This window comes from Piliocolobus tephrosceles, chromosome 19 (assembly GCF_002776525.5).
Source record: "Piliocolobus tephrosceles isolate RC106 chromosome 19, ASM277652v3, whole genome shotgun sequence".
Lineage (NCBI taxonomy): Eukaryota > Metazoa > Chordata > Mammalia > Primates > Cercopithecidae > Piliocolobus > Piliocolobus tephrosceles.
In genome coordinates this window covers 23,619,431-23,646,209 of record NC_045452.1, presented here as the reverse complement: position 1 = coordinate 23,646,209, position 26,779 = coordinate 23,619,431, and the positions used below count along the sequence as shown (strand labels likewise).

Sequence of the window (26,779 nt, the reverse complement as noted above, 5' to 3'; positions counted from 1 at the left end):
GAAGGAAGGAAGGAAGGAAGGAAGGAAGGAAGGAAGGAAGGAAGGAAGGAAGGCAGGAAGGCAGGCAGGCAGCCAGCCAGCCAGGCAGCCATTTATGAACCAGGAAGTGGGCCTTCACCAGACACTGAATCTTTCAGCACCTTGATTTTGGATTTCCCAGCCCCCAAAACTGGGAGAAATAAATTTCTGTTGTTTATAAGTCACCGTCTATGGCTCAAATAGACCCAAATCTGAATCCAATGCCCATGGCCTTCCCACTATGTTTCCACTAAATCTTAAGGTTCTTAACCAGTATTATCAGTTAAACATGGCTTGTCCTTCCCTAAAAAGAAATAACTCATCTCCTCTTGACACCCTTAAATCTACTTCCAAACCCTCAGTCCTCTGTCAGGCAGCCACAGATTGCCTCTCGCTTTGCTTAGAAATATAACTTTAGGCCGAGTGTGGTAGCTCACACCTGTAATCCCAGCACTTTGGGAGGCTGAGGCAGGCGGATCACTTGAGGTCAGGAGTTCAAGGGCAGCCTGGCCAATATAGTGAAACCCCACCTCTACTAAAAATACAAAAACTTAGCCAGGCCCAGTGGTGCATGCCTGTAATCCCAGCTACGAGGGAGGCTGAGGCAGAAGAATCACTTGAACCCGGGAGGTGAAGGTTGCAGTGAGCCGAGATCATGCCACTGCATTCCAGCCTGAACAACAGAGTGAGACCCTGTCTCAAAAAGAAAAAAATTATTTTAAAAATTCAGCTTCTCTAAAAATAGAAAAAAATTGAGCCAGGCGCAGTCACTCACCCCTGTAATCCAAGCACTCTGGGAGGCTGAAGCGGGCAGATCACTTGAGCTCAGGGGTTTGAGACCACCCTGGGCAACATGGTGAAACCCCGTCTGTCCTGAAAATATAAATAAATAATTAGCTAGGTGTGGTGGCACACGCCTGTAAGTCCTAGCTACTTGGGAGGCTGAGGCACAAGAATTGCTTGAACCCGGGAAGTGGAGGTTGCAGTGAGCAGAGATCTTGCCATTGCACTCCAGCGTGGGTGACAGAGTGAGACTCTGTCTCAAAAATAAAATAAAATAAAATAAAATAAAATAATAAAAAAATAAAATATATAAAATATAAAATAAATAAATACAATAAAATAAACCAATCCCAATTTTCAGTGTCTCCATACTGTACCAAACATCAAGCTTCCTTGACTCCAGTGAGTACCATGCCAGATTTGGAAACTATTCCCCCAGATCTCACTGGGAGCTTCCAACACATCACAGATCCACCTCCCTTCCCAGCCCCTGTGGACTGCTGCTGCCTCCAGCCTCCTTCAGATTTCCCACTTTCTTCTTCCCACGGGGGGCTGCCATGCTTGTGACAAACAAGTCTGAGCACATGCTGCACAGGGTGGGGATATGCACGCACACATCAAACACATCCACTCATGTTAAACACACACACAGCAAACCAAGCATGATGTATGCCCACTCTGCAGTGAGAAAAAGGAGGTGAAGTTTAGCTTGATGCCACAGTGGCCTTTCTTTTTCAGATAAAACCCTGATTCTCTCTCCTGGAGCAGACCTAACAAGGGTAGAGATGCCCATTCTCGACTGGCTTTCAGGTCAAAGTGTGCCCACAGCACCTGCAGACTGACCTTCTGATGGGGAGGCCCCATGCTCCACTAGCAGACGCTGCAGGATCAGCAGGAAGTGGCCTCGGATAAGACCACCCACTTGTATATCCTCATTCCTCCTCAGGAAGGTCCTCAGGCTAATCAATACCTTGTGAGCTGTGTCCACTGGGCTGGAATAGATGAGGTCCTGAGCAGGAGAGAAGAAAGCGAGAGATCAGAGGGTATTGCAGTTGGGGAAAAGTGACAATGCAGAATAGAGGGACAGGAAAAGGGCCCAGAATTAGAGTGTCACAAAAACTGGGTAATCTGTCACTTACTCAGCACCTATTATGTACCAAAGGCTCTTCTAGGTGCACTGACACATCACAACCATCCCTTAGAACAGGATCATCCTAGGCCAGGCGTGGTGGCTCACACCTGTAATCCTAGCACTTTGGGAAGCTGAGGCGGGCAGATCACGAGGTCAGGAGATCGAGACCATCCTGGCTAACATGGTGAAACCCCGTCTCTACTAAAAACACAAAAAATTAGCCAGGCGTGGTGGCGGGCACCTGTAATCCCAGCTACTCGGGAGGCTGAGGCAGAATGGCATGAACCCATGAGGCAGAGCTTGCAGTGAGCCAAGATCGCACCACTGCACTCCAGCCTGGGTGACAGAGCAAGACTCCATCTCAAGAAAAAAAAAAAAAAAAAAGAAAAAGAATAGGTTCATCCTATTAAATCCATCCCAAACAGGAGAAAACAGAGGCTCAGAGAGATTACATGACTTGCTAAAGGTCATATAAGCCAGTGGCACAGACAGAATTTGAATGCAGATTTCCTAACTCCAAGCCCAAAGCTCTATTTTCCAGGATGCCTCCCTCTTGGAAATGGAAGGATTAGGGTCAAATGGAAGGATTAGGGTTGTTTTTAAGACAGGGAACCTGAGTGTGCCTTAAAGAAGAAAAGAAGGAGAGATGATGTCACTGGGCAGGGAGAGGATAAATTAGGACAGATTCAATGCACAGTAAGGGAAGTGAGGACCAGGTCAGGCCCCTTCTCTACCAAGGCATCTGGCTATCTCTGCCCCAAGCTATAAAGGCCTTAGGCTTGGAAGATGGGAAAGGACATTGCTTTTTATTTTGCTTTCAGAGTTATTTTAATGAGTATATGTTAAAGACAAAGCCAGTCAGAAGCTGCACCAGAGGCTACCCTACTGATAGCTCCTGGCTCCTACTAGCTCAAAGAAGCCAATTCCTTTGGACAGGCTAATGTGCTGAGCTAGTTAGGACTGAGGGTTATGAATCCAAGGTCACACGGACTCTCTCTCCAGGGAGGGCAGCTCCTGACACACAGAGAGATATGGCTACAATGCATCTGGCCAGACAAACCCAGGTGTGCTGATCACTGAGCAGAAGAAGGGGATGGGGTCACAGGGATGTCTAAGTTTGGCTCTTAGAAACCTCCACAGTTGCTGGAAAAACAACTATATATCAACAACCACTCAGGGCCTAATGGTGTCAGATACTATGTTGTGTTTATATAGTAGCTGTATATTTGTTTATACATTATTTATACCTCTACAATAACTCTTCCATATAGGTGTCACCCCAATTTTTCAAATGAGAAAACTGGGGCAGGTTAATCAGTTTACATATCAAAAAAGTAATAAAGTTATAAATTATACTACACTGTGAGTTAATGAAGGGAAGGAATGAGGTCTACTTCATCTTTGTCACCTTGCAGGGACTCAGAAAACATCTCTGGAAAGAAAGGGTCACAGAATGGGAGGGCCAGAGAGAATCTAGATAATTTTTTCCAATACCTTTCCTTTACACAGTATGAGGCTGAAGCCCAGTGGGAAAGGAGGAGCATGACTTGCGCAAGGTCACAGAGCCCAGAGTCAAACCAGTTTCCTGGTCTTGCACCTTCACCAACACATCACTGCCCCACTGCCACAGAGCTGGTCCCTCAGAAGTCTGAGTTAATGAATGTTAAAGGTATAAAAGGAAGGGGCTACTCAGCTTTGGGTGGCTATGGTGAATGCTGAAGGAAGAGGAATGTGTAGACCCCACCATATGGATCAGTGGGAAGGCTCTGGGCAAAACCATGACCCAATCTGTAGTCTCTGCTGTCCAGAACTCTCTGGGATTAGATAGACCAGGGTAACTTGGCCAAGGAGGAAACAAACAGAGTTTCTGTGATGTCATTGTCCCTTCACATCTAAACAAGCTACATGAAAGACCACCCATTGGTAAGAGTGGCAATTAATAGCTTTGTTTTCAGCTGTTAATTACTCAGATCAAAAACAGAAATTGGTTATCAACACAAATTTTTAGACTCTTTTTCCTTCCTGTGGCTAGAAGCTGGGGAGAAATGGTAAGAATTATATATATGAACAGACAATAAAGTTGTTCCTTGCTGTTCTTTTTTTTTTTTTTTTTTTTGAGATGAAGTCTAGCTCTGTTGCCCAGGCTGGAGTGCAGTGGCTCGATCTTGGCTCATGGCAACCTCCGCCTCCCTGGTTCAAGCGATTCTTCTGCCTCAGCCTCCCGAGTGGCTGGGACTACAGGCGCCCAGCACCATGCCCAGCTAATTTTTTGTATTTTTAGTAGAGACGGGCTACTAAATTGTATGTTGTTGACCAGGCTGGTCTCTAACTCCTGACCTTGTGATCCACCCGCCTCAGCCTCCCAAAGTGCTGGGATTACAGGCGTGAGCCACCATGCCCGGTCTCCTTGCTGTTCTTTTTTACCATTGATGTCTCTAGGGTCTAAGTTAGTGAAAAACTTACTCACTTTGGGCTCCAGTCATAGCCATGACCCTTATTAACTATATGACCTTGGGCAATTCAATTAGCTTCTCTGAGATGAACTTTATCTGGTTCAGAGGCAGAGTCAATGATTAGTGAATGACAGCCCAGTATGCGAAGCAAACCAAGAGTGTTCCTACATACTATCTCATCTACCCTCATGTTTTCTCCATTTTCTGTGGGAGGAAACTGAAGTTCAGATTAGCCTCTATCTTCCTAATCCTCTATGCAACAACCCGTCTTGAAGGTAGCTCCTTTCTGTTAAGCTCTATGCCAAGTGAAGCACAAGACTCCTCTCTGCCCTGACCTCCACCACCTCCAGAAAGGAGAGGTGATGAGGATGGTGCACATTCAAGGACAAGGACTGGGTCACCAGGATAAATGGTGGGGCATCCACTCCAGCTTCCCTGGGATGTAGACTCTAAGTATTTGGTCTCCTGAGATTCAATTTCTGTTTGGTTTGCTTCTTTTAATATTTACATCCCATGAAGTTAGTGGCCTAGCACAGCTTTCAGTTAGTGAGGGACCTCCATTCTAGGAAGACCCGGGCTGAAAAAGGGAATTTGGGAGAGGAGATAATGAGCTCCATTTTAGGCAGAAATGTCAAACAGATGGTAGACTTCATGGGTCTGAGCTCAGGAGAGAGGTCAGGGGTGGTGCAGAGATTTGAGTCATCACTATACAGGCAGGAGGCAAACAAAGCCATGGGTGTGAATGAGACAACCCAGGGAGAATAAATAGACTGAGTAAAAAGAGAGCCTCAGACAGAACAACTGATAGATAGGGAGTCAAAATCTGGGTTTTAATATTTGATTCCCAACTCTTGTGACCATGGGCAAAACTCTCTAAGCCTATGTTTCATGTATTTAAAAAGAAAAAAATGGCAGGCATAGTCGTTTATGCCTATAATCCCAACACTTTGGGAGGCCATGGTGGGAGGATCACTGGAGGCCAGGAATTTGAGACCAGCTTGGGCAACATGACAAAACACTGTTTCTACAAAATATATAAAAGTTAGCCAGACGCAGTAGCACATGCCTATAGTTCCAGCTACTTGGTCTTGAACTCCTGACCTCAGGTGATTCACCCGGCTCAGCCTCCCAAAGTACTAGGATTACAGGCATGAGCTGCAGCACCCAGTCAATTCTCATTACTTGGGAGGCTGAGGCAGGAGGATCACTTGAAACCAGGAGATTGACGCTGCAGTGAGCCATGATCCTGCCACTGCACTCCAGCCTGGGCAACAGAGCAAGAAAAAAAAAAAAAAAGAAAGAAAGAAAAAAATAAGACATAGTCATGTTATATCTTTTCTAATGTTTAGATATACAAATGCCACTGTGTTACATTTGTCTACAATATTCAGTACAGTAACATGTTCTATAGGATTATAGCCTAGGAGTAACAGGTCATCCCATGTACCTAAATGTAGTAGGCTAGACCCTTTAGATGTGTGTAAGTATACTCCATGATGTTGGCACAACGACAAAATCACCTAATACCGTGTTTCTAAAAATGTATCCCCATCATTAAGTGATGCACAACTGTATTGTCACTACTATCCCTAGACAGAGTTAGATCTGTCCAGACCCATAATTCAATGGGTCATAATTTATAAGTACCTACTATGTGTGAGGAACTGACCCCAAATATTTCATCTGGTGAAGAAAACCTAGTATCTTAGTTCTGTTCCCTGCTACTCTCCTTGGTATCTAATTTGTTGTTCAATGTGCTTTCTTGAGTAGCAGGTAAAAAAGTTGAGTTAAAGCCAGCCACTAGGCAGTTTACCTTATCTAATCTAATTAACCCATGTAACTCCTGATGGGAATTTCAGTAATGTACTTCATTAAAAAGTACTGACAGCCTGGGCAACACAGTGAAACCCCATCTCTACTAAAATACAAAAAAAAAAAAATTAGCCGGGTGTGGTGGTGTGTGCCTGTAGTCCCAGCTACTCAGGAGGCTGAGGCAGAAGAACTGTGTGAACCCAGGAGGTGGAGGTTGCAGTGAGCCCAGATCATGCCACTGCACTTCACCCTGAGCAACAGGGTGAGACTCTGTCTCCAGAGAAAAAAGTATTGGGGCATCTGACAATTCTAGGTATGCCTGAGCAAGTAATGCACATATAATATTATCATGTGAGTCATGGCAAAAAAAAGGAGGAGTCCCTCTGCCATCAGAAATCTCAATCTACATGCCTCATGGGCTTCCTTTAACATTAAACGTTGTGTCAGCAGAATCTGCTTGAGAGATGACAGGGAGGTGAGAGGAGATAGTGACTAAGATCTGCATTTTATACTGTCATCCCCTGGGGGGAAGAGAGGCACACATGTCTCAGTTGGTAGACTTCCATTAGACTTAGGAAAGAGTATGGATTTATAGAAACCAGGCACCTACAAGTAGAAAAGACCCCCCGCCCAACTCACATGCAGACAGTGATACGTCCAGAGGTGGGCTGAAGCAGATGTGGGTGCCTCCTGATGTCACTAAACTGGCTCTCAGAGAGAGAAGGCCCACCATTTCTGAATGTAGAAATGAATGAGTGGTTGCCTACCAGCAAGATGAGCAGGATGCTGGGGATGCTTCTGAGCAACTGGAACAGGACTGCTAAGCTGGTAGGAAGGGCGGGCTGCCCGGCAGAGGTGACATCATCCAGTTCCTCACAGCTGCTGTCTTCCCAGGAGAACCAAAGTTCCAGGACATGGTGCCCATACCTACTCATGAGCTCTGGATACAACAGAAAGAACCTGAGCAGGAGCGGATGGTGGGTATAGACTAGCTGCAGGTCTGGGATGCCTTCTAGGAATTTTCTGACTGCACTGACCATAGTCTAAAGGCAAAACAAAGAAAGGAGGTAAATACACCTTGCAGAGGACCCAAGAGACCCCAACGTGGCCAAGAGATGACTAGGAAAAATGTACTGACATCTCAGTATTCCAGGACACCTTGGCTAGCTCATCCCAAGGCACTCTAGTGAGCAAATACCACTGTACTTACCTTATAACAGAAGTTCTCAACTAGGGGTCATTTTACTCCCATGGGACATTTGGTAAAGTCTGGAGACATTTTTTACTACCTTGATTGGGGGAATGCTATTGGTATCTAGTGGGGAGAGAGTGGGGATGCTGCTAAATATCCTACAATGCCAGGAAAGCCTATCCCAAAAGAAGAATGATCTGTGCAAAATGTTAATAGTGCTGAGGTCAAGAAACCCAGCTTGATGATGGTGCCACAGTGGGTTGTAATTATCAGTGTGCATGTCTACCTCCCACACTAGACTGAAAGCTGCTTGAGGGTAGGACTGTGACAGATTAATCTGTGCACTTAGTATACGGCCTGGCACAGAAGGGGTAAAGGGGAGATATGTTGAATAATTTTTTTTTTTTTTTTTTGAGACAGAGTTTCGCTCTTGTTGCCCACGCTAGAGTGCAATGGTATGATCTCGGCTCACTGCAATCTCTGCCTCCCGGGTTCAAGTGATTCTCCTGCCGCAGCCTCCTGAGTAGCTGGGATTACAGGCATGTGCCGCCATGCCCAGCTAATTTTGTATTTTTAGTAGAGATGGGGTTTCTCCATGTTGGTCAGGCTCATTTCGAACCCTGACCTCAGGTGATCCACCCGCCTTGGCCTCCTAAAGTGCTGGGATTACAGGTGTGAGCCACCATGCCCTGCCTTGTTGAATAATTTCTTACTTCTCACAAACCTGCCTCTTCCCATTGTACATATAACAATGTTCAAATTTCTTAGTATGAGGCTGGGCATGGGGGCTCATGCCTGTAATCCCAGCACTTTGGGAGGCCGAGGTGGGCAGATCACCTGAAGTCGGGAGTTTGAGACCAGCCTGGCCAACATGGAGAAACCCCATCTCTACTAAAAATACAAAATTAGCAGGGCACATTGGCACATGTCTGTAATCCCAGCTACTTGGGAGGCTGAGGCAGGAGAATCGCTTGAACCCGGGAGGCGGAAGTTGCGGTGAGTCAAGATTGCGCCATTGCACTCCAGCCTGGGCAACAAGAGTGAAACTCTTTCTCAAAAAAAAAATTCCTTAGTATGCTATTATATGAGTTTTACAGTTTTGGCTCATTTAGGTCTTTCATTCATTTTGAGTTCATTTTTGTGTATAGTATGAGTTAAGAGTCCAACTTCATTCTTTTGCATATATGTGTCTAGTTGTTCCTGGAAATTTTCTGAAAAGATACATCTTCCCCCATTGAATTATCTTGGCATCCTCATCAAAAATTGACCATAAATATATGGGTTTATTTCTGGACTCTCAATTCTATTCCATTGATCTATATGTCTACCCCTATGTCAGTACCACACTATCCTGATTACTATAGTTTTTTGGCAAGTTCCAAAATAAAAAAGGTATGAGTCTTCCAACTTTGTTCTTCTTTTTCAAGATTGTTTTGATTATTTTGCATTTCCATATGAATTTTAGGTTCAGCTTGTTCATTTTTGCAAAAAAGTACAGCTGGGATTTTGATACAGATTGCATTGAATCTATTGATCAATTTGGAGAGCACTGCCATCTTAACACTATTAAGTCTTCCAATTCATGAATGCAGTCTGTTAATTTAGATTTTTAATTAAAAAAAAAACTAGAGAAAAACAGTAATGTTTTGAAATTTTCACTATATAAGTTTATATGATTTGGATTTGTGTCCCTGCCCAAATCTCATGTCCAAATTATAATCCTCAATGTTGGAGGAAGAGCCTTGTGGGAGGTGACTGGATCATGGGGGTGGACTTCCCCCTTGCTGCTCTTATAATACTGAGTGAATTCTCATGAGATCTGGTTGTTTTAAAGTTTGTAGCACCTCCCCCTTCACTCTCTTCCTCCTTCTCCAGCCATATAACATGTGGCAGCTTCCCTTTTGCCTTCTGCCATGATTAAGATTCCTGAGACCTCCTCAGCCATGCTTCCTGTACAGCCTGTGAAACTGTGAGTCACATAAATCTCTTTTCTTTATAAATTACTCAGTCTCTAGTAGTTCTTTATAACAATGCGAGAACTAATACAAAGTCCTTATACTTTGTTAAGTTATATTCCCAAGTATTTAATGTCTTGATGCTATTGTAAATGGAATTGTTCCCTTAATTTCATTTTCTTTCTTTCTTTTTTTTTTTTTTTTTTGGAGACAGAGTCTCACTATGTCACCCATGCTGGAATGCAGTGCCACAATTTCAGCTCACAGCTCACTGCAACCTCTGCCTCCCGGGTTCAAGCAATTCTCCTGCCTCAGCCTCCCAAGTAGCTGGGACTACAGGCACATGCTGCCATGCCTGGCTAATTTTTTGTATTTTAGTAGAGACAGGGTTTCACCACGTTGCCCAGGCTGGTCTCAAACTCCTAAGCTCAATCAATCAGCCTGCCTCGGCCTCTCAAAGTGCTAGGATTACAGGCATGAGCAACTGCGCCCGGCCTAATTTCATTTTCAAGCATTTTAATAAAGACTTAAGTCTACCTTTTCAGCTCCTCTCTATTCTACCTCCCATATGACTTAGCTAAGGCACATTAAGCTAGGCTTCCTTCCTTGAATGGATAGATTGGGTATCTTCCCACTTCTGTACATTAAATCATACTCTGCTCTCAGTTTCAAGGTTCTCCCTTCACCTCCTCCATCTCCTCCAAAAAGCCTCTCCTGATGCTATATAATCAGACACAATCTTTCCCCTTGTGCTTTGCTGCTTCTTGGCCAGTCCTCCAGCTCCAGGAGAGCATCATTACTGTAGCTGCCTGCCCCACAGGAGATCTTTTTGTCTCTCCTGACAAACTTGTGTTCTCTGAGGGCAAGGAACTTGTTTGATTCATTTCAGACCTGACAGGGCCCCACATGGTACCTAGCTCACATCAAGTGGTCAATCCACATTGGTTGAGCTGCTGAAATGTTGAGAAGCAAATAAAAAATCATGGGCATAGAGTTGTGTTCAACAGCTTAGGAAATGCTGATCAAACTGGAATGAAGATGCTGAAAAGGAAGAGCTTCTAGGCATAAGTAGGGCCTGATACTCTGAAATATCCGTCCCCACAGAATCACCCACACTCCGGCTACTGGGGATCCTCAGACATATACCTCAACACACATCAGTGTGTATCTCCTCCACTGCTTCCACAAAGGCTCAAAGACCATGAGAATCAGAAAAGATCTCAGAGATAACTCTGCCCAAGGCCCAGAAAGGGAAGGAGATCTCTCCAGGAAGGCCCGGAACATTAGCAACAGAACCAGAATGTGAACCCAAGAGTCCTGCCTTTCTGCACAATGCAGGTATACAAGGTTACCCTGCTTCTACACAAAGGGCATTCACAGGTAAATGGCACCAAGGAAGCCTTCTCATGGAAGATACCACATAGAGAAGGTAACATCAGAGACAGAAGCAAAGGAAAGGCCTGGGACCTAGCAGGCAAATTTTGTGGGGAAGACATGCACAAGCCTCCTGAAGGTGTCCCACCCCACCTAGGCAGTCCCATTGCTCACCAAGGACCTCAGTGACCATGGAGGGTGCTCCTCTACCCACACCTCTTTAGCTCTACCACCTGCCCAGAACAAAGAGCTTCCCTGCCTCCAGTAGCTTGATGGTCCCTGTCTGGCCTTCTAAACTCTCTTTCACCTCCCTCCTAACCTTTCTTTTCACTCTAATCAGAACAACTTCCTGATGAACTAGGGCAACATGAATCTACATGAGTAATTCTCAAAAATAATACTGGAGAGAGGAGCAGCGGCTCACTCCTATAATCCTAGCACTTTGGCAGGCTAAGGCAGGGGGATTGCCTGAGTCCAGGAGTTTGAGACCAGCCCGTCTCCACAGAAAACAAAAAATTAACCAGGCATGGTGGTGCATGCCTGTGGTACCAGCTACTCAGGAAGCTGAGGTGGGAGTATTGCTTGAGCTCAGGAAGTCAAGGCTGCAGGGAGTTGTGATCACACCACTGCACTCCAGTCTGGGTGACAAAGTAAGACCCTGTCTCGAAAAATAATAATAATATTGAGTAAAATGAATAAATAAATAAAAGAAAGAAAACATCCATACAGTAGAATTCCAATTAAAAAATATAGAGGGAATTGTAAGCCAGGCATGGTGGCTCATGCCTGTAATCCCAGCACTTTGGGAGGCCGAGGCGAGTGGATCACGAGGTCAGGAGTTCGAGACCAGCCTGGCCAACATGGTGAAACCCTGTCTCTACTAAAAACACAAAAATTAGACAGGCATGGTGGCAGGCACCTACAATCCCAGCTACCTGGGGTGCTGAGGCAGGATAATTGCTTGAACCTGAGGCAGAGGTTGCAGTAAGCCGAGATTGTACCACTGCACTCCAGCTTGGGCGACAGGACAAAACTCTCTAAAAAACAAATGTGTGTGTGTGTGTGTGTGTGTGTGTGTGTATAAAAGAAATTGTATCAGAAAAATCACTGTTTTGTAATCTTCATTCAGCCCGCAATCATCAATGGATGCTAAAACTAGGAGAAAGTTTGATGAGGAGCAGAATATATACATAGCCTCAAAGTATCTTCCTACTAGATACTTATTAGTTACAAGGAGATAAATGGTAACTTAATTTTTTTTTTTTTTTTTTGTAGAGAAAGCCTCTCCCTTTATTGCCCATGCTGGTCTCGAACACCTGGCCTCAAGCAATCCTCTCATCTTGGCCTCCCAAAGTGCTGGGATTACGGGCATGAATCACTGCATGTGGCCAAAAAATAGTAACTTTATACTGAAGAAATCTAACACATCAAGTAATCACCAAAAACATTACCAATAATGGGAAAAACCATCATCATATGCCTCCTGAAGACACAACATTACTTGTGTGGTATTCTTGTCCAAAATGTACAACCTAAACCTAATAATGAAGACATATCAGAAAAATCCAAAGTGAGGAACGGTCTACAAAATAACTGTTCTGTAATTTTAAAACATGTCAATGTCATGAAGTCGTAAAACAAAAAAGCTAAGAAGCTGTTCAAAGACCAAAAAAAAAAAAAAAAAACTAAAGTGGGACACATGACAACCTAATGTAATGTATAATTCTATATTGAATCTTAGACTAGAAAATGAATAGCTATAAAGAACATTTCAGGCCAGGCGCAGTGGCTCACGCCTGTAATCCCAGCACTTTGGGAGGCCAAGGCGGGTGGATCACCTGATATCAGGAGTTCAAGACCAGCCTGGTCAACATGGTGAAACCCCATATCTACTAAAAATATAAAAAATTAGCTGGGTGTGGTAGCAGGCGCCTGTTATCCCAGCTACTCAGGAGGCTGAGGCAGGATAATCACTTGAACCTGAGAGGTGGAGGTTGCAGTGAGCCGAGATCACACCACTGCACTCTAGCCTGGTGACAGAATAAGACTCCGTCTCACACAAAAAAAAAATTGAACATTTTGGTATAAATAGTGAAATTTGACTACTGACTACTATGGATTACATAGTATTATATACAATATTAAATTTCTTGATTTTGATCACTGTACTCTGATTATGTAAAAGAGAAAGTCCTAATTCTTAGAAAATACACATTGAAGGATTTATGAATAAAATGACTATCTGAAAATTATTTTCAAGTGGTTCAGCAAAAAAGAATATGGGGGTGGGGATGGGAAAAGAGAGAATGCAAATGAGATAAAAATAAACATTGGTGAATCTGGCTAATTTATGTCTTTGAACTATTCTTGTAATTTTTTGTAAGGTGAAATTATATCAAAATAAAATTGACTAGAAAAATCAAGCTGTGATTGTATGTTGCCCTTTATATATTTACATTAAATTTTATCTTATTTTTTGAGACAAGGTTCTACTCTTGTCACCCAGACTGGAGTGCGGTGGCATGAACATGGCTTACTGCAGCCTCGACCTCTTGGGCTCAAGTAATCCTCCCGCCTCAGCCTTCCCACTAGCTGGGACCACAGGTACGCACCACCATGCCTGGCCAATTTTTAAAAATTTTCTGGCCGGGTGCGGTGGCTCATGCCTGTAATCCCAGCACTTTGAAAGGCTAAGGCGCGTGGATCGCCTGAGGTCAGGAGTTCAAGACCAGCCTGACCAACATGGTGAAAACCTGTCTCTACTAAAAATACAACAATTAGCTGGGCATAGTGGCACATGCCTGTAATCCCACCGTAATCCCAGCTACTCAGAAGGCTGAGGCAGGAGAATTGCTTGAACCCGGGAGGCGGAGGTTGCAGTGAGCCGAGATGGTGCCACTGAACTCCAGCCTGGGCAACAAGACAAGACTCTTGGTTGTTCAATTGTTAGAGAACTTTTCGTTTAGAAGCAAAGGCTTCTCAGGTCATGAAAATTATTAGTATTCTGAAAAAAAAAATCAAGACTGAAGTTCAAGTAACTTTCTGTAGGTCACACAGTTAACTGAGCGGGAGACAGGACTCCAGCTCAGACCTGACTGACTCCTAAGGCTCATTCCTTAGTACCACCTCTGGTTGGTACAGGAGCAAAGAGCTCTGAGGTATTGGTATCTCCTTCTGGTAACAGTTTATCAAAGAAAGTGGATTGCTGGGACTCAGATCATTGTTAGTCAGGCTATTGGATCACTTTCATGGTGGTTGTGTGTGGACAAGTTTTCTCTCTCCAGATTCTTTATAAACTCCTGGGATCAAGGACCATGTCTGATTCATCACTGAACCTCTCACCTATGTCACAGAATACTGCTTCTGTTCCTTAGTGTGGACCCTTCAGCCTAAAGCTAAAGATACTGTTCCTTCATTGACTATTAATTTTGCCTCTTTTTGATTACTGTTGAGGCAAATGTGATGCGAGTAGACCTGGTTTAATTTGAATGGAAACAGAAAGGCATAGTGGAAGTGAATGGGTTTTCAAGTAAGACACACCTGGGCACACAATGTCCTGTTGTCTTTCTCTTTGTGATAGTAGCAGCCACTGGTGATCACTGCCTAGATCCACTAATTAATTAGGGATTACAAAACAATAATATTCTAGTTCTGTCATTCTCTCTTTGTTTATTAACTTAAATACTTGTATAAAAGGAAACTCCCAGCTGGGCACGGTGGCTCACGCCTGTAATCCCAGCACTTTGGGAGGCCGAGGCTGGCGGATCATGAAGTCAGGAGATCAAGACCATCCTGGGTAACACGATAAAACCCTGTCTCTACTGAAAATACAAAAAATTAGCCAGGCATGGTGGCAGGCGCATGTAGTCCCAGCTACTCGGGAGACTGAGGCAGGAGAATGGCGTGAACCCAGGAGGCGGAGCTTGTGGTGAGCAGAGATCGCACCACTGCACTTCAGTCTGGGCGACAGAGCGAGACTCTGTCTCAAAAAAAAAAAAAAACAGAAGGGGAAACTTCCCCTCATTAACTATTCACTTACTCTGAAGGGTTAGATTACATAGGAAACATAGGTGAAATGCTTGATTCTTTTCCTTTCGTTACCAGTTTTCAAAAACACGAGTTTGTTGCATAGCATCCTCCAAAGGTGACTAAAGAGTTGTTTTTTTTTTTTTCAATTTTTAGTATTTTTGTAGAGACAAGGTCTTACTATGTTGCCCAGGCTGGTCTTGAACCCCTGGCTGAGGCAGGAGAATCACTTGAACCCGGAAGGTGGAGGTTGCAGTGAGCCGATATCACACCATTGCACTCCGGACCTCAGGTGATCCGCCCACCTCAGCCTCCCAAAGTGCTGGGATTATAAGCATGAGCCACCGTGCCCAGCCTCAGTCCTGATTTTCTTATCTGTAGAATGCAAATAATAATCTCTTCCTCCCAGGACTGCTGAAAGAATTAGGTAAATTATACAGGCTCTATATGAGTCTGCATCCTACTCCTCTCCACTCTCTAACACCTCCACTTTGTCTCTCTCTACCACGTGCTTGTCTATACACTATCATCATCATGGTCTCTCAGGGAACACTAATGTAAAGAGGTACAGGAGGAGGAGGAGCCCAGGCATTGTGGTCCATACCTCACGTAGTGTATTGTCTTTGTCCTGGCAGATTGCAAGCAGATAGATGGAGGCTTTGAAGATCACCAGTGGGGGGCGCTCGCCCTGGTCCTGCAGAGACAGGAGGAAGCTTTGCACAGCCTCAAATAATTCTGCCTCTGAGACAAACCTGTCAACCAAGAAAAGCCTGAGTGAGAAAGGCAGAGCTGGCAGGCCGCTAGGCTCTTCTATCCTGCCTGGCCACATCCTTCCTCAGCTCACTGTCCTGCCCCAGCACACCCACAGCCTAATGACATCTTACACAAACAGTGTGCTATACATACTTACAAAGCATTGCCATATATATACATCACATTTTTCTATGCCTTGTGCAAGACTCAAGGCATAGAACAATGCCTTGTTAGGGGCCAAATACTCCTCATTCACACTTGGGAAGTGAGCTATCTGCCAGCTGGACCAGCACTGTTAAAGAGAAGGGTGCTACTGCTGGGGTTCAGAAGGCCCTGCTTTGGCAGCTGCTCCACCCCTCTCTTCTTGTATTTATCATTAAACAGTGGTGTATTTAACAGATATAACACCAAAAGCATAAATGACAAAAGAAAAAATAGATAAATTAGAGGTCATCAAAATTAAAAACATTTGTGCTAAGAAAGTGAAAAGGGCCAGGTGTGATGGTTCATGCCTAGAGTCCCAGCACTCTGGGAGGCTGAGGTGGGAGAACTGCTTGAGGCCAGAAGTTCGAGACCAGCCTAGGCAACGTAGTCAGACCTCATCTCTACAAAAAAAAAAAAAAAAAAATTTAGCCGTTTGTGGAGACGCATTCCTATAGTGCCAGCTACTTGGGGGGCTGAGATGGGAGGATCACTAGAGCCCAGGAGGTTGAGGCTGCAGTGAGCCATGATTGTGCTACTGCATTTCAGCCTTGGTGAGACAGCAAGATACGAAAGGAAAGGAAGAGGAATGGGAAAGGAGAAGGTAAGGAAAAAGGGAGGGTAGAGTAGGGGAGGGGAGGGAAGAGGAAGGAAGGTGAAGGGAGAGGAGAGGAGGGGAGGGAAAAGGGGAAAGGACAGGACAGGACAGGAATGGAAAGGAAGAAAGAAAAGAAAGTGAAAAGACAGCAAACAGGAGGCCAGGTGTGGTGGCTCATGCCTATAATGGCAGCATTTCGGGAGGCCAAGGTGAGAGGATTGAGAATATACCCAAAAAGAATTAAAAACACTACTCAAACAAATACATGTACACACATGTTTACAACAGCACTATTCACAACAGCCAAAAGGTGGAAAGAGCCCAAATGTCCATCAATAGGTGAATAAAAGCAAATTATGGTGTATACATACAAAGGTATATTATTCAGCCATAAAAGGAATGAAGTACTGATACACAATACAAACATTATGCTCACTGGATGGACTTCTAAAATGTTATGCTAAGTGGAAGAAGCCAGACACAAAAAGTCACACTTTGTGTGATTCCATCTATATTACATATTCAGAATAGGTAAATCCAAAGAGTCAGAACAGATTGTTGGTTGCCAGGAGCTGGGGAGGGAGGATGAATGGAAGTGACAGCTTTGCAGTGATGGAAATGTTCTAGAACTAGATGAAGGTGGTGGTTGCACATTTTAAATTACTACTAAATACCACTGAATTGTTCACTTTAAAATGGTCAAGCTTATGTTGTGTAAATTTTACCTCAATAATTTTTTTTTATTATACTTTAAGTTCTAGGGTACATGTGCATAACGTGCAGGTTTGTTACATATGTATACATGTGCCATGTTGGTGTGCTGCACCCATCAACTCGTCAGCACCCATCAATTCATCATTTATATCAGGTATAACTCCCCAATGCAATCCCTCCCCCCTCCCCCCTCCCCATGATAGGCCCCAGTGTGTGATGTTCCCCTTCCCGAGTCCAAGTGAGCTCATTGTTCAGTTCCCACCTATGAGTGAGAACATGCGGTGTTTGGTTTTCTCTTCTTGTGATAGTTTGCTAAGAATGATGGTTTCCAGCTGCATCCATGTCCCTACAAAGGACGCAAACTCATCCTTTTTTATGGCTGCATAGTATTCCATGGTGTATATGTGCCACATTTTCTTAATCCAGTCTGTCACTGATGGACATTTGGGTTGATTCCAAGTCTTTGCTATTGTGAATAGTGCCGCAATAAACATACGTGTGCATGTGTCTTTGTAGTAGCATAATTTATAATCCTTTGGGTATATACCCAGTAGTGGGATGGCTGGGTCATATGGTACATCTAGTTCTAGATCCTTGAGGAATCGCCATACTGTTTTCCATAATGGTTGAACTAGTTTACAATCCCACCAACAGTGTAAAAGTGTTCCTATTTCTCCACATCCTCTCCAACACCTGTTGTTTCCTGATTTTTTAATGATTGCCATTCTAACTGGTGTGAGATGGTATCTCATTGTGGTTTTGATTTGCATTTCTCTGATGGCCAGTGATGATGAGCATTTTTTCATGTGTCTGTTGGCTGTATGAACGTCTTCTTTTGAGAAATATCTGTTCATATCCTTTCCCCACTTTTTGATGGGGTTGTTTGTTTTTTTCTTGAGTCTCACTCTGTCGCCCAGGCTGGAGTGCAATAGCGAAATATCAGCTCACTGCAACCTCTGCCTCCCGGGTTCAAGTGATTCTCCTGCTTCAGCCTCCTGAATAGTTGGGATTACAGATGCTCGCCACCACGTCCGGCTAATTTTGTATTTTTAGTACAGACAGGGTTTCACCATGGTGGTCAGGTTGGTCTTGAACTCCTGAACTCAGGTGATCCACCTACCTCGGCTTCCCAAAGTGCTGGGATTACAGGTGTAAGCCACCACACCCAGCTAATAAATTATTATTATTAATTTATTAACTTATTTATTTTTTGAGACAGAGTATCACTCTGTTGCCCATGCTGGAATGCAATGGTGCAATCTCAGCTCACTGCAACTTCCCCCTCCTGTGTTCAAACAATTCTCCTGCCTCAGCCTCCTAAGTAGCTGGGATTACAGGCACCCACCACCATGCCCTTTTAGTAGAGACAGGGTTTCACCTTGTTGGTCAGGCTGGTCTCAAACTCCTGACCTCAGGTGATCCACCTGCCTTGGCCTCCCAAAGTGCTGGGATTACAGGTATGAGCCACCGTGCCCAGCCCAATAAATTATTTCTTAAAGTTTAAGAAAGAACAGTCCTTTTATTTTTATATCCTTTTTGAGATGGAGTCTCACTCTGTCACCCAGGCTGGAGTGCAGTGGCACGATCTTGGCGCACTGCAACCTCCGCCTCCTGGGTTCAAGCAATTCTCCTGTCTCAGCCTCTGGAGTAGCTGGGATTATAGGTGTGGACCACCACGACCAGCTAATTTTTGTATGTTTTGTGGAGACAGGGTTTTGCTGTGTTGGCCAGGCTGGTCTCGAACTCCTGACCTCAAGTGATTGGCCCACCTTGGCCTCCCAAAGCATTGGGATTACAGGCGTGAGCCACCATGCCCAGCCATGATTTTTAAAATGTAATAAGTTGGATAGTAATGATTAAAACCAAAGTAAACTGAAGTTTTTTTTCTGTGCACAAACACCACCCTCAAGGATAGCAAGGAATACTCATTGGCTTTCTAGGCCTCTGTCTCTCAGCACAGTGTCTACCCACCTGTTCTAACCCCCTTCCAAGATATGAGCCTCCCAGGGACACAACGCATTTCTTACTTATCCCTGTGTCCCCAGTGCCCAGCATCAGGCTTGGAGGGATGCCTCTGTGAATACTGAACTGAACTGCTGATGAAGGTCCCAAGACCCACCACCAGCCACCACTTTTGTGCACTGACCTGTCCTCATGGATGTAGGCCAAGTAAAAGAGGAGCAGGATGCAGTACTGTCTCTGGCGAGCAGCTCCCTCCATGTACTGGCGATCCGACAGGAAGGCAAGGCTTTCAGGGCTGCTGCTGCTTATCTGGGGCAGCCCGTGCTGTAGGAGCTCAGACACTGCAGAGAGTTCTAGGGAGGGAACAAGTAGAGAAAAGCCACACAGAGAACATAGGAGAACAGGTAATCAGCACATTAGTACCTACTACATGCAGAGTACTGTACAGGGCAGCAAGGGTAAATGCAGTATAGAAGGAAATAAGGAAATCAGAGGCTCCTCTTCCTTTGAGCAAGGTTCAGCCTACCAGGAAAGACTAAAGTTAACAAGAGGAAGGACATGGATATGTCTCAAAAATTAACATTCATTCTTTTTTATTTCCTTTTTTCTTTTGACAGACTCTCGCTCTGTTACCCATGCTGGAGTGCAATGGCGCAATCTCGGCTCACTGCAACCTCCCCCTTCTGGGTTCAAGCAATTCTCCTGCCTCAACCTCCCAAGTAGCTGGGATTACAGGCACCCACCACCATGCCCAGCTAATTTTTTGTATTTTTAGTAGAGATGGGGGTTTCACCATGTTGGCCAGGCTGGTCTCGAACTCCTGACCTCAGGTTAGGGTTAGGGTTAGTCAGGGTTAGGAGGTGGTCAGGTGATCCACCCACCTCCACCTCCCAAAAACATTCATTTGACATATGTTCATTGAGTGGCTACTACTCTTAGGACAGGCTGTGAGACCCAGGCCCTACCTCCAGGAACTGGCAGCTGATGGGAAGAGACACATAATGAGACAGGCAATTGCAGGACATGTGGTCAGCGCCATATTGAGGAGGGAGTGACTCAGATCGCCTGGCATGGGGAAGGCAAGGTCAAAGAGGAAGAAACTGTGGGCTGAGTGTGGTGGCTCACACTTATAATCCCAGCACTTTGGGAGGCTGAGAAGGGCAGATCACCTGAGGTCAGGAGTTCAAGACCAGTCTGGCCAACATAGTGAAACACTGTCCCTACAAAAATACAAAAATTAGCTGGCCATGATGGCGGGTGCCTGTAATCCCAGCTACTTGGGAGGCTGAGGTGGGAGAATCACTTGAACCCGGGAGGCAGAGGTTGCAGTGAGCCGAGGTGGCACCATTGCACTCCAGCCTGGGTGACAAGTGCAAAACTCCGTCTCAGAAAAAAGAAAGCAAGCTTTGGGAGGCCGCGGCGGGCGGATCATGAGGTCAGGATGGAGACCATCCTGGCTAACACAGTGAAACCCCATCTCTACTAAAAATACAAAAAATTAGCCAGGCGAGGTAGCGGGCCCCCGTAGTCCCAGTTACTCGGGAGGCTGAGGCAGGAGAATGGCGTGGACGCGGTGGGGGCGGAGCCTGCAGTGAGCCAAGATCGCACCACTGCACTCCAGCCTGGGTGACAGAGCGAGACTCCGTCTCAAAAAAAAAAAAAAAAAGAAAAAGAAAGAAACAAACGAACTGTGGAGGGTGAGGAGAAAAGAGGCAGCGACAGGAGAAAAGAGAAAAGGAAGCAAAGTGTCCAGAGGCCTGAAGGCATGAGAAGACATGCCATGTTTCCATTCAGTGTGACTGGACAGTCAGTGAAGAGATGTGGGGTGTCAGCAGCTGGGGAACTATGTGATGTAATCTGCAGCCGGACTGTGAAAGACCTTTAAGCAAAGCCACTTAAAGAATTGGGACTTTATCCTGAGGGCAGATTTCTAGATTTCTTATGAAAACGGTTTCATAAAAGAAGGAATATTTAGGCCAGGCGCGGTGGCTCAAGCCTGTAATCCCAGCACTTTGGGAGGCTGAGACGGGCGGATCACGAGGTCAGGAGATCGAGACCATCCTGGCTAACACGGTGAAACCCCGTCTCTACTAAAAACACAAAAAACTAGCCGGGCGAGGTGGCGGGTACCTGTAGTCCCAGCTACTCGGGAGGTTGAGGCCGGAGATTGGTGTGAATCCAGGAGGCGGAGCTTGCAGTGAGCTGAGATCCGGCCACTGCACCCCAGCCTGGGCGACAGAGCAAGACTTCGTCTCAAAAAAAAAAAAAAAAAAAAAGAAGGAATATTTTAATATCAAAAGAATAGGAAAGAAGAACAGGCATGGTGGCTCAAGCCGGTAATCCCAGCACTTTGGGAGACCAAGGCAGGTGGATCACCTGAGGTCAGGAGTTCGAGACCAGCCTGGTCAACATGGCAAAACCCCGTCTCTATTAAAAATACAAAAATTAGACAAGTGTGGTGGCAAGCACCTGTAGTCCTAGCTACTCAGGAAGCTGACACACGAGAATTGCTTGAACCCGGGAGGCGGAGGTTGCAATGAGCCAAGATTGCGCCACTGTTCTCCAGCCTGAGCAACAGCACAAGACGCTGTCCCAAAACAAAAAACAAAAACAAAAACAAAAAAAAAGAAAGAAAAGGACTGACCTCAGAGTTTAAAATTTGAATAAAGGCCAGGCGCAGTGGCTCAAACCTGTAATCCTAGCACTTTGGAGGCCAAGGCAGGTAGATTATTTGAGGTCAGGAGTTCAAGACCAGCCTGGCCAACATGGCAAAACCCCATCTCTACTAAAAATACAAAAAAATCAGCTGGACATGGTGACACATGCTTGTAGTCCCAGCAACTCAGGAGACTGAGACACAAGAATCACTTGAATCTGGGAGGTGGAGGTTGCAGTGAGCTGAGATCACTCAACTCCAGCCTGGGCAACAGAGTGAGACTCTGTCTCAAAAAACAAACAAAAAAGCCTGAATAAAGTCAACTTTATCCTTATGTTCCACATTTCACCATGGACCAGAGAAAACTCCATCACTATCTGACAATACCCCACAGACTGATGTGTGGAGACCACAGTTGAAGGCCAGGGGAGTTAAGATGTTAAGACTTCGTTTTCAGCTAATCCTTCCAGCAGTCAGTGGATGAGAGATCGAAAGACAGGACCTCAGTTGAAGGTCAACTGAAAGAATCCATCCTGCCACGGCAGTGGACCCAGGGCCAAGTCCTGGGCAAGCAGAGGGTGAGGATGGTGCCTGTCCCACAGCAATTTGGTAGCAGAGCCAGGTCAGCTCTCCTAATTCCAAGTTCAGTGCTTGTCCATCAAAGCATGCTCTAATCAATATAATAATGAAACAAATATCCTTCAGTCACACACATCCACCTGCCTTTCTCCTGATATATAAAAGAAAGAAGCAGTCTGCATGTATGAGAGATCTGCTGCATTTCCTGGCACGCTGAGATTTAAGAAGCCTCAGTGTCTAAGGCAGGAGATGGGTGGGGCTCCCCTTGGTTTGACAAGCAAGGGAACTGCCAGCAGCAGTGTAGCAGGCACTTATAAGCATGAGAGATGATTGTGATGTGACTGCCAATAGTCTTAGGCTACATGGCAGAAATCATGATGCTATTCTCTCTGCAGGCCAGATCATGCCTGAACAGGGAGATTACAGAAAGGAGTAGCCAGCATAGTGAGAGAACCAGTAGCCAAGCTATGTTGGAAGCAATAAAAATGCTCAGCTGGGCTTCTCTCCCTCTCAGCAGGATGTCTGGGAAAGATAAAAGAGAGCAACAGGTGTAGAGAGTGGGGGAGACCACACAGAGTCTTCACAAATATAATAAGGGGGAAAACAGCCAGAACTAGGTCTTACCCACAGAGGTATATTTGTTGAATGAATGATGAAACGATGATTAAACTGTTTTATATTATACCAGGAGACAGGTCTAAGATAGAGGAACCCCTCAGGGAAAATAACATACTGTTATAATCACTCTATCCACAGCAGTACCTAGGCCTCCCTTGGCAGGTAGCAGAAGCTCAATAAATGTTCAGCGAGAGGAAAAACTTCCAGCTCTCAGCCCTGCAGCTGCTGTTCCTCTTGCCTAGATTCTGCATGGCTTTCCTTTACTTGACTCAGACCTCGGCTCAAATGCCACTTCCACATGGAGGCCTTCACTGACCACCCTATCTAACATGTATCTCTCCTCCTTCTATCACTCTCTATCCCTTTGCCCAGTTTTATTTTTTTCATAGTGCCTATGGATCTCTCACATAGTATGCATTTGCTTATTGCCTGCCTGTCTCAATCTATGAGAGTAGGGCTTTGTATCCCTGGCTCTTTCACCAGCACCTCGAATGGAGTCTGACACACAGTAGATGCTCAAGAAATACCTCTTGGCTTGGCACAGTAGCTCATGTCTGTAACCTCAGCACTTTGGGAGGTAGAAGCGGATTACCTGAGGTCAGGAGTTCAAGACAAGCCTGGCCAACTTGGTGAAAGCCCGTCTCTACTAAAAATGCAAAAATTAGCCAGGCGTGTTGGCGGGAGCCTGTAATCCCAGCTACTTGGGAGGCTGAGGCAGGAGAATTGCTTGAACCCAGAAGGCGGAGGTTGCAGTGAGTGAGATCATGCCACTGCACTCCAGCCTGGGCAACAAAGCGAGGAAGGAAGGAAGGAAGGAAGGGAGGGAGGGAGGGAGGGAGGGAGCACTACTTGAATGAATGAAGAAACAGAACACACTATTCATGCTATAGTGAACACTGGACTCCTAAGGCCTGGTGTGGGGATGTTGCAGAGGAGACTGTCAGGAAGAAGGAACTGGACTTGATCCTTCTCAACTGGACTTGAGGATCCTTCTCAACTCTAAGGTGCCAGGAGCCTTGAGTTCCATCATTTTCCAGTTCTATTATTTCACATCCCTAGGAATCAACCTATAATAGTATCACTCTGATTCCTCTGGGCAGCCTCAAGCAAAGAAATCTCATGCCTGTACTAACTCACTATCTAGTCAATCAGCAAGGCACCCAGACTCTAAAGATCAGCACAGGCCACATGAGTGGTTAAATTGTAGCATCTTACCTTCTTCGGAAGGTGGTCCTGTCTTCTCTGGAGCTGAGAGGAGGTTGAGGCACATACAGTAGAGGAAATTGGAACACACCTGGTTTAGGGCTGAGTGACTTAGAGAGGGAGGAGAAGAAAGAACAGAAGAGATGACATTGCTACTTTGGGAGAGCATTATCCCTGCCATATGCCTGGGTACCACTGCTTTGTGCCAGAGGCTAGTGAAATTCTAGCCATGGCCATGGCAGAAGAGGTCCTAAGGTGGCTATGAAAAGTAAATATGGGGCTGGGCACAGTGGCTTATGCCTGTAATTCTAGCACTTTGGGAGGCCAAGGCAGGTGGATCACCTGAGGTCAGGAGTTTGAGACCAGCCTGGTCAAAATGGTGAAACCCCATCTCTACTAAAAACACAAAAATTTGGACAGGCACAGTGGCTCATTCCTGTAATCCCAGCACTTTGGAGGCTGAGGCAGGCAGATCACGAGGGCAGAAGTTCCAGACCAGCCTGACCAACGTGGTGAAACCCTGTCTCTACTAAAAATACAAAATTAGCCAGGCGTGGTGGCGCACACCTGTAATCCCAGCTACTCAGGAGGCTGAGGCAGGAGAATCGCTTGAACTCAGAAGGCAGAGGTTGCAGTGAGCCGAGATAGCGCCATTGCACTCCAGCCTGGGCGACAGAGGGAGACTCGGTCTCAAAAATAATAATACAAAAATTTGCTAGGCGTGGTGGCAGGCACCTGTAATTCCAGCTACTCGGGATGCTGAGGCAGGAGAATTGCTTGAACCCAGAAAGCAGAGGTTACAGTGAGCCAAAATCGTGCCATTGCACTCCACCCTGGGTGACAAGAGCAAGGCTCTGTCTCAAAAAAAAAAAAAAAAGTAAATATGGAACCTGCTGCTTCAGCTGTAACTTGGACACTTGGCCCATATAGGCATTCACTAAAAATTTACTGAAAAAATATGAAGTGGGGCTATAAGCTCTAATTTAATAAAACATGCAAATAAAAAAGTGCCCCTAGGCCAGAAAAGGGCTGAGGAAGTACTAGAAAAAGCAGCAGCAGCTGAACGCCACATGGGCAGTCAAGGAGTACTTCCAAAATTTTGACTTTCAATCCAGGTGGGTCCTTGTATTCTCTCCTAAATGTTGGATGGTGTATTCAGTATTATGGAAGGAAAGCTGGGCACTACATTGTAGCCAGCTTGTAGGCTGTGGGAAGTAACAAATTAATCTTCTTAGTAAATACAGAAACAGGGGGCAAATCATAAATGAGAAGGTACAGAGGCTGCTCTAGAAATCTAACAAGACAGAGACTGAGACAGCGACCTCTACTTTAACAAGAGTTTCTCCTCTAGAATTGGAGAGCTGGTAGAAACTAGAATATGACAGGCACTGCATCCTTTCCCCTTTGAGGTCCTCAATTTCCTCAGTGGTCTCACTCTGTCGCTCCAGCTAGAGTGGGGCGTGATCATAGCTCACTGCAGCTTTTTTTTTTTCTTTTTCTTTTAAGACGGAATCTCACTCTGTCACCCAGGCTGGAGTGCAGTGGTGCTACTCGAGAAGCTCACTGCAACCTCTACCTCCTGGGTTCAAGCCAATCTTCTGCCTCAGCCAGAGTTTCCTGCTCAACCTGTCCAGTTTCCTCATTTAAATGAGAGGTTAAACAAATGATCTCTGAAAGCCCTTCCAGTTTTGGGGGGCATTTTGGACAGAGAGAGACAAGGTCTCACTGCCGCTTTGACCTCCTAGGCTCAAGGATCCTCTCGCCTCAGTCTCCTGAGTATCTGAGACTAGAGGTGTGTACCACCAGGTCTGGCTAAAAAAAAAAAAAAAAAAAAAAAACACAAAACTTTTGTGGCCAGCCACGGTGGCTCACACCTGTAATCCCAGTACTTTGGGAGGCCAAGGCAGGCGGATCACCTGAGGTCAGGAGTTCAAGACCAGTCTGGCCAACATGGTGAAACCCCATTTCTACTAAAAATACAAAAATTAGCCAGATGTGGTGGCAGGCACCTGTAATCCCAGCTACTCAGGTTCTGAGGCAGAAGAATTGCTTGAACCTAGGAGGCGGTTGTTGCAGTGAGCCAAGATTGTACCACTGCACTCCAGCCTAGGTGACAGAGCAAGACTCCATCTCAAAAAAAAAAAAAAAAAAAAAATTTATAGAGACCAGGGTCTTGCTATGCTGCTTAAGTTGATCTTGAACTGCTATCTTTAAGCAATCCTTCCATCTTGGCCTCCCAAAGTGCTGGGATTACAGCCATGAGCCACTGTGCCGGGCCTCTCCCAGTTTTGATGTGACAGGTACCCATCCAAGTATCACCAGGCATAAGATCCTTACCAGGCAAGATTCAATACAACCTACAGAAGCATGTTCAGCTTACTGCACCAGATGCTGAGCAAGGCAGACACTATGTCAATACCACCATGAGCTCATGACTAAAACATACCAGCCAACAATTCCCACTTGCCCCGTCAAGAGGGACATTGGCCCCTTGGCCACTCAATCTTGCCTGGGACCACACATACCTCAGACCACTGCAAAACCTGGCCTTCAGCTCCAGGGTCAGTCGTATGAAGGATGAGGCAGCTTCGGAGAAGTGGGAATAAAGCAGACAGCAGTTTAAACCAGACTTGTCACAGAGAGTCCCAAGCCTGGGTGATATCAAAAAGCTCTGGTTTTAGAGTTACACAGACCTGGTTCAAAATGTGCTCTATCTCTATCTGGCAGTTTCACTCTGGAAAGGTTTTTTA

At 45.4% G+C, this 26,779-nt stretch overlaps 2 protein-coding genes across 7 annotated transcripts in view; both read right to left on the bottom strand.

Moving 5' to 3' along the window:
• The window catches only part of SEPTIN3 (septin 3), a 429,247-nt gene that overhangs the window by 230,197 nt on the left and 172,271 nt on the right, over positions 1–26,779 (bottom strand). The window lies entirely within an intron of this gene.
• The window catches only part of MEI1 (meiotic double-stranded break formation protein 1), a 97,637-nt gene that overhangs the window by 20,103 nt on the left and 50,755 nt on the right, over positions 1–26,779 (bottom strand). Inside the window, exons 16-21 of the mRNA XM_023222291.1 lie at positions 26,555–26,615; positions 24,042–24,139; positions 19,158–19,326; positions 15,350–15,497; positions 6,966–7,241; positions 1,645–1,810 (exon numbers count right to left, since the gene is read on the bottom strand). Of these exons, the coding sequence (XP_023078059.1) occupies positions 1,645–1,810; positions 6,966–7,241; positions 15,350–15,497; positions 19,158–19,326; positions 24,042–24,139; positions 26,555–26,615 (918 nt within the window). The remainder of the gene's footprint in view (positions 1–1,644; positions 1,811–6,965; positions 7,242–15,349; positions 15,498–19,157; positions 19,327–24,041; positions 24,140–26,554; positions 26,616–26,779) is intronic.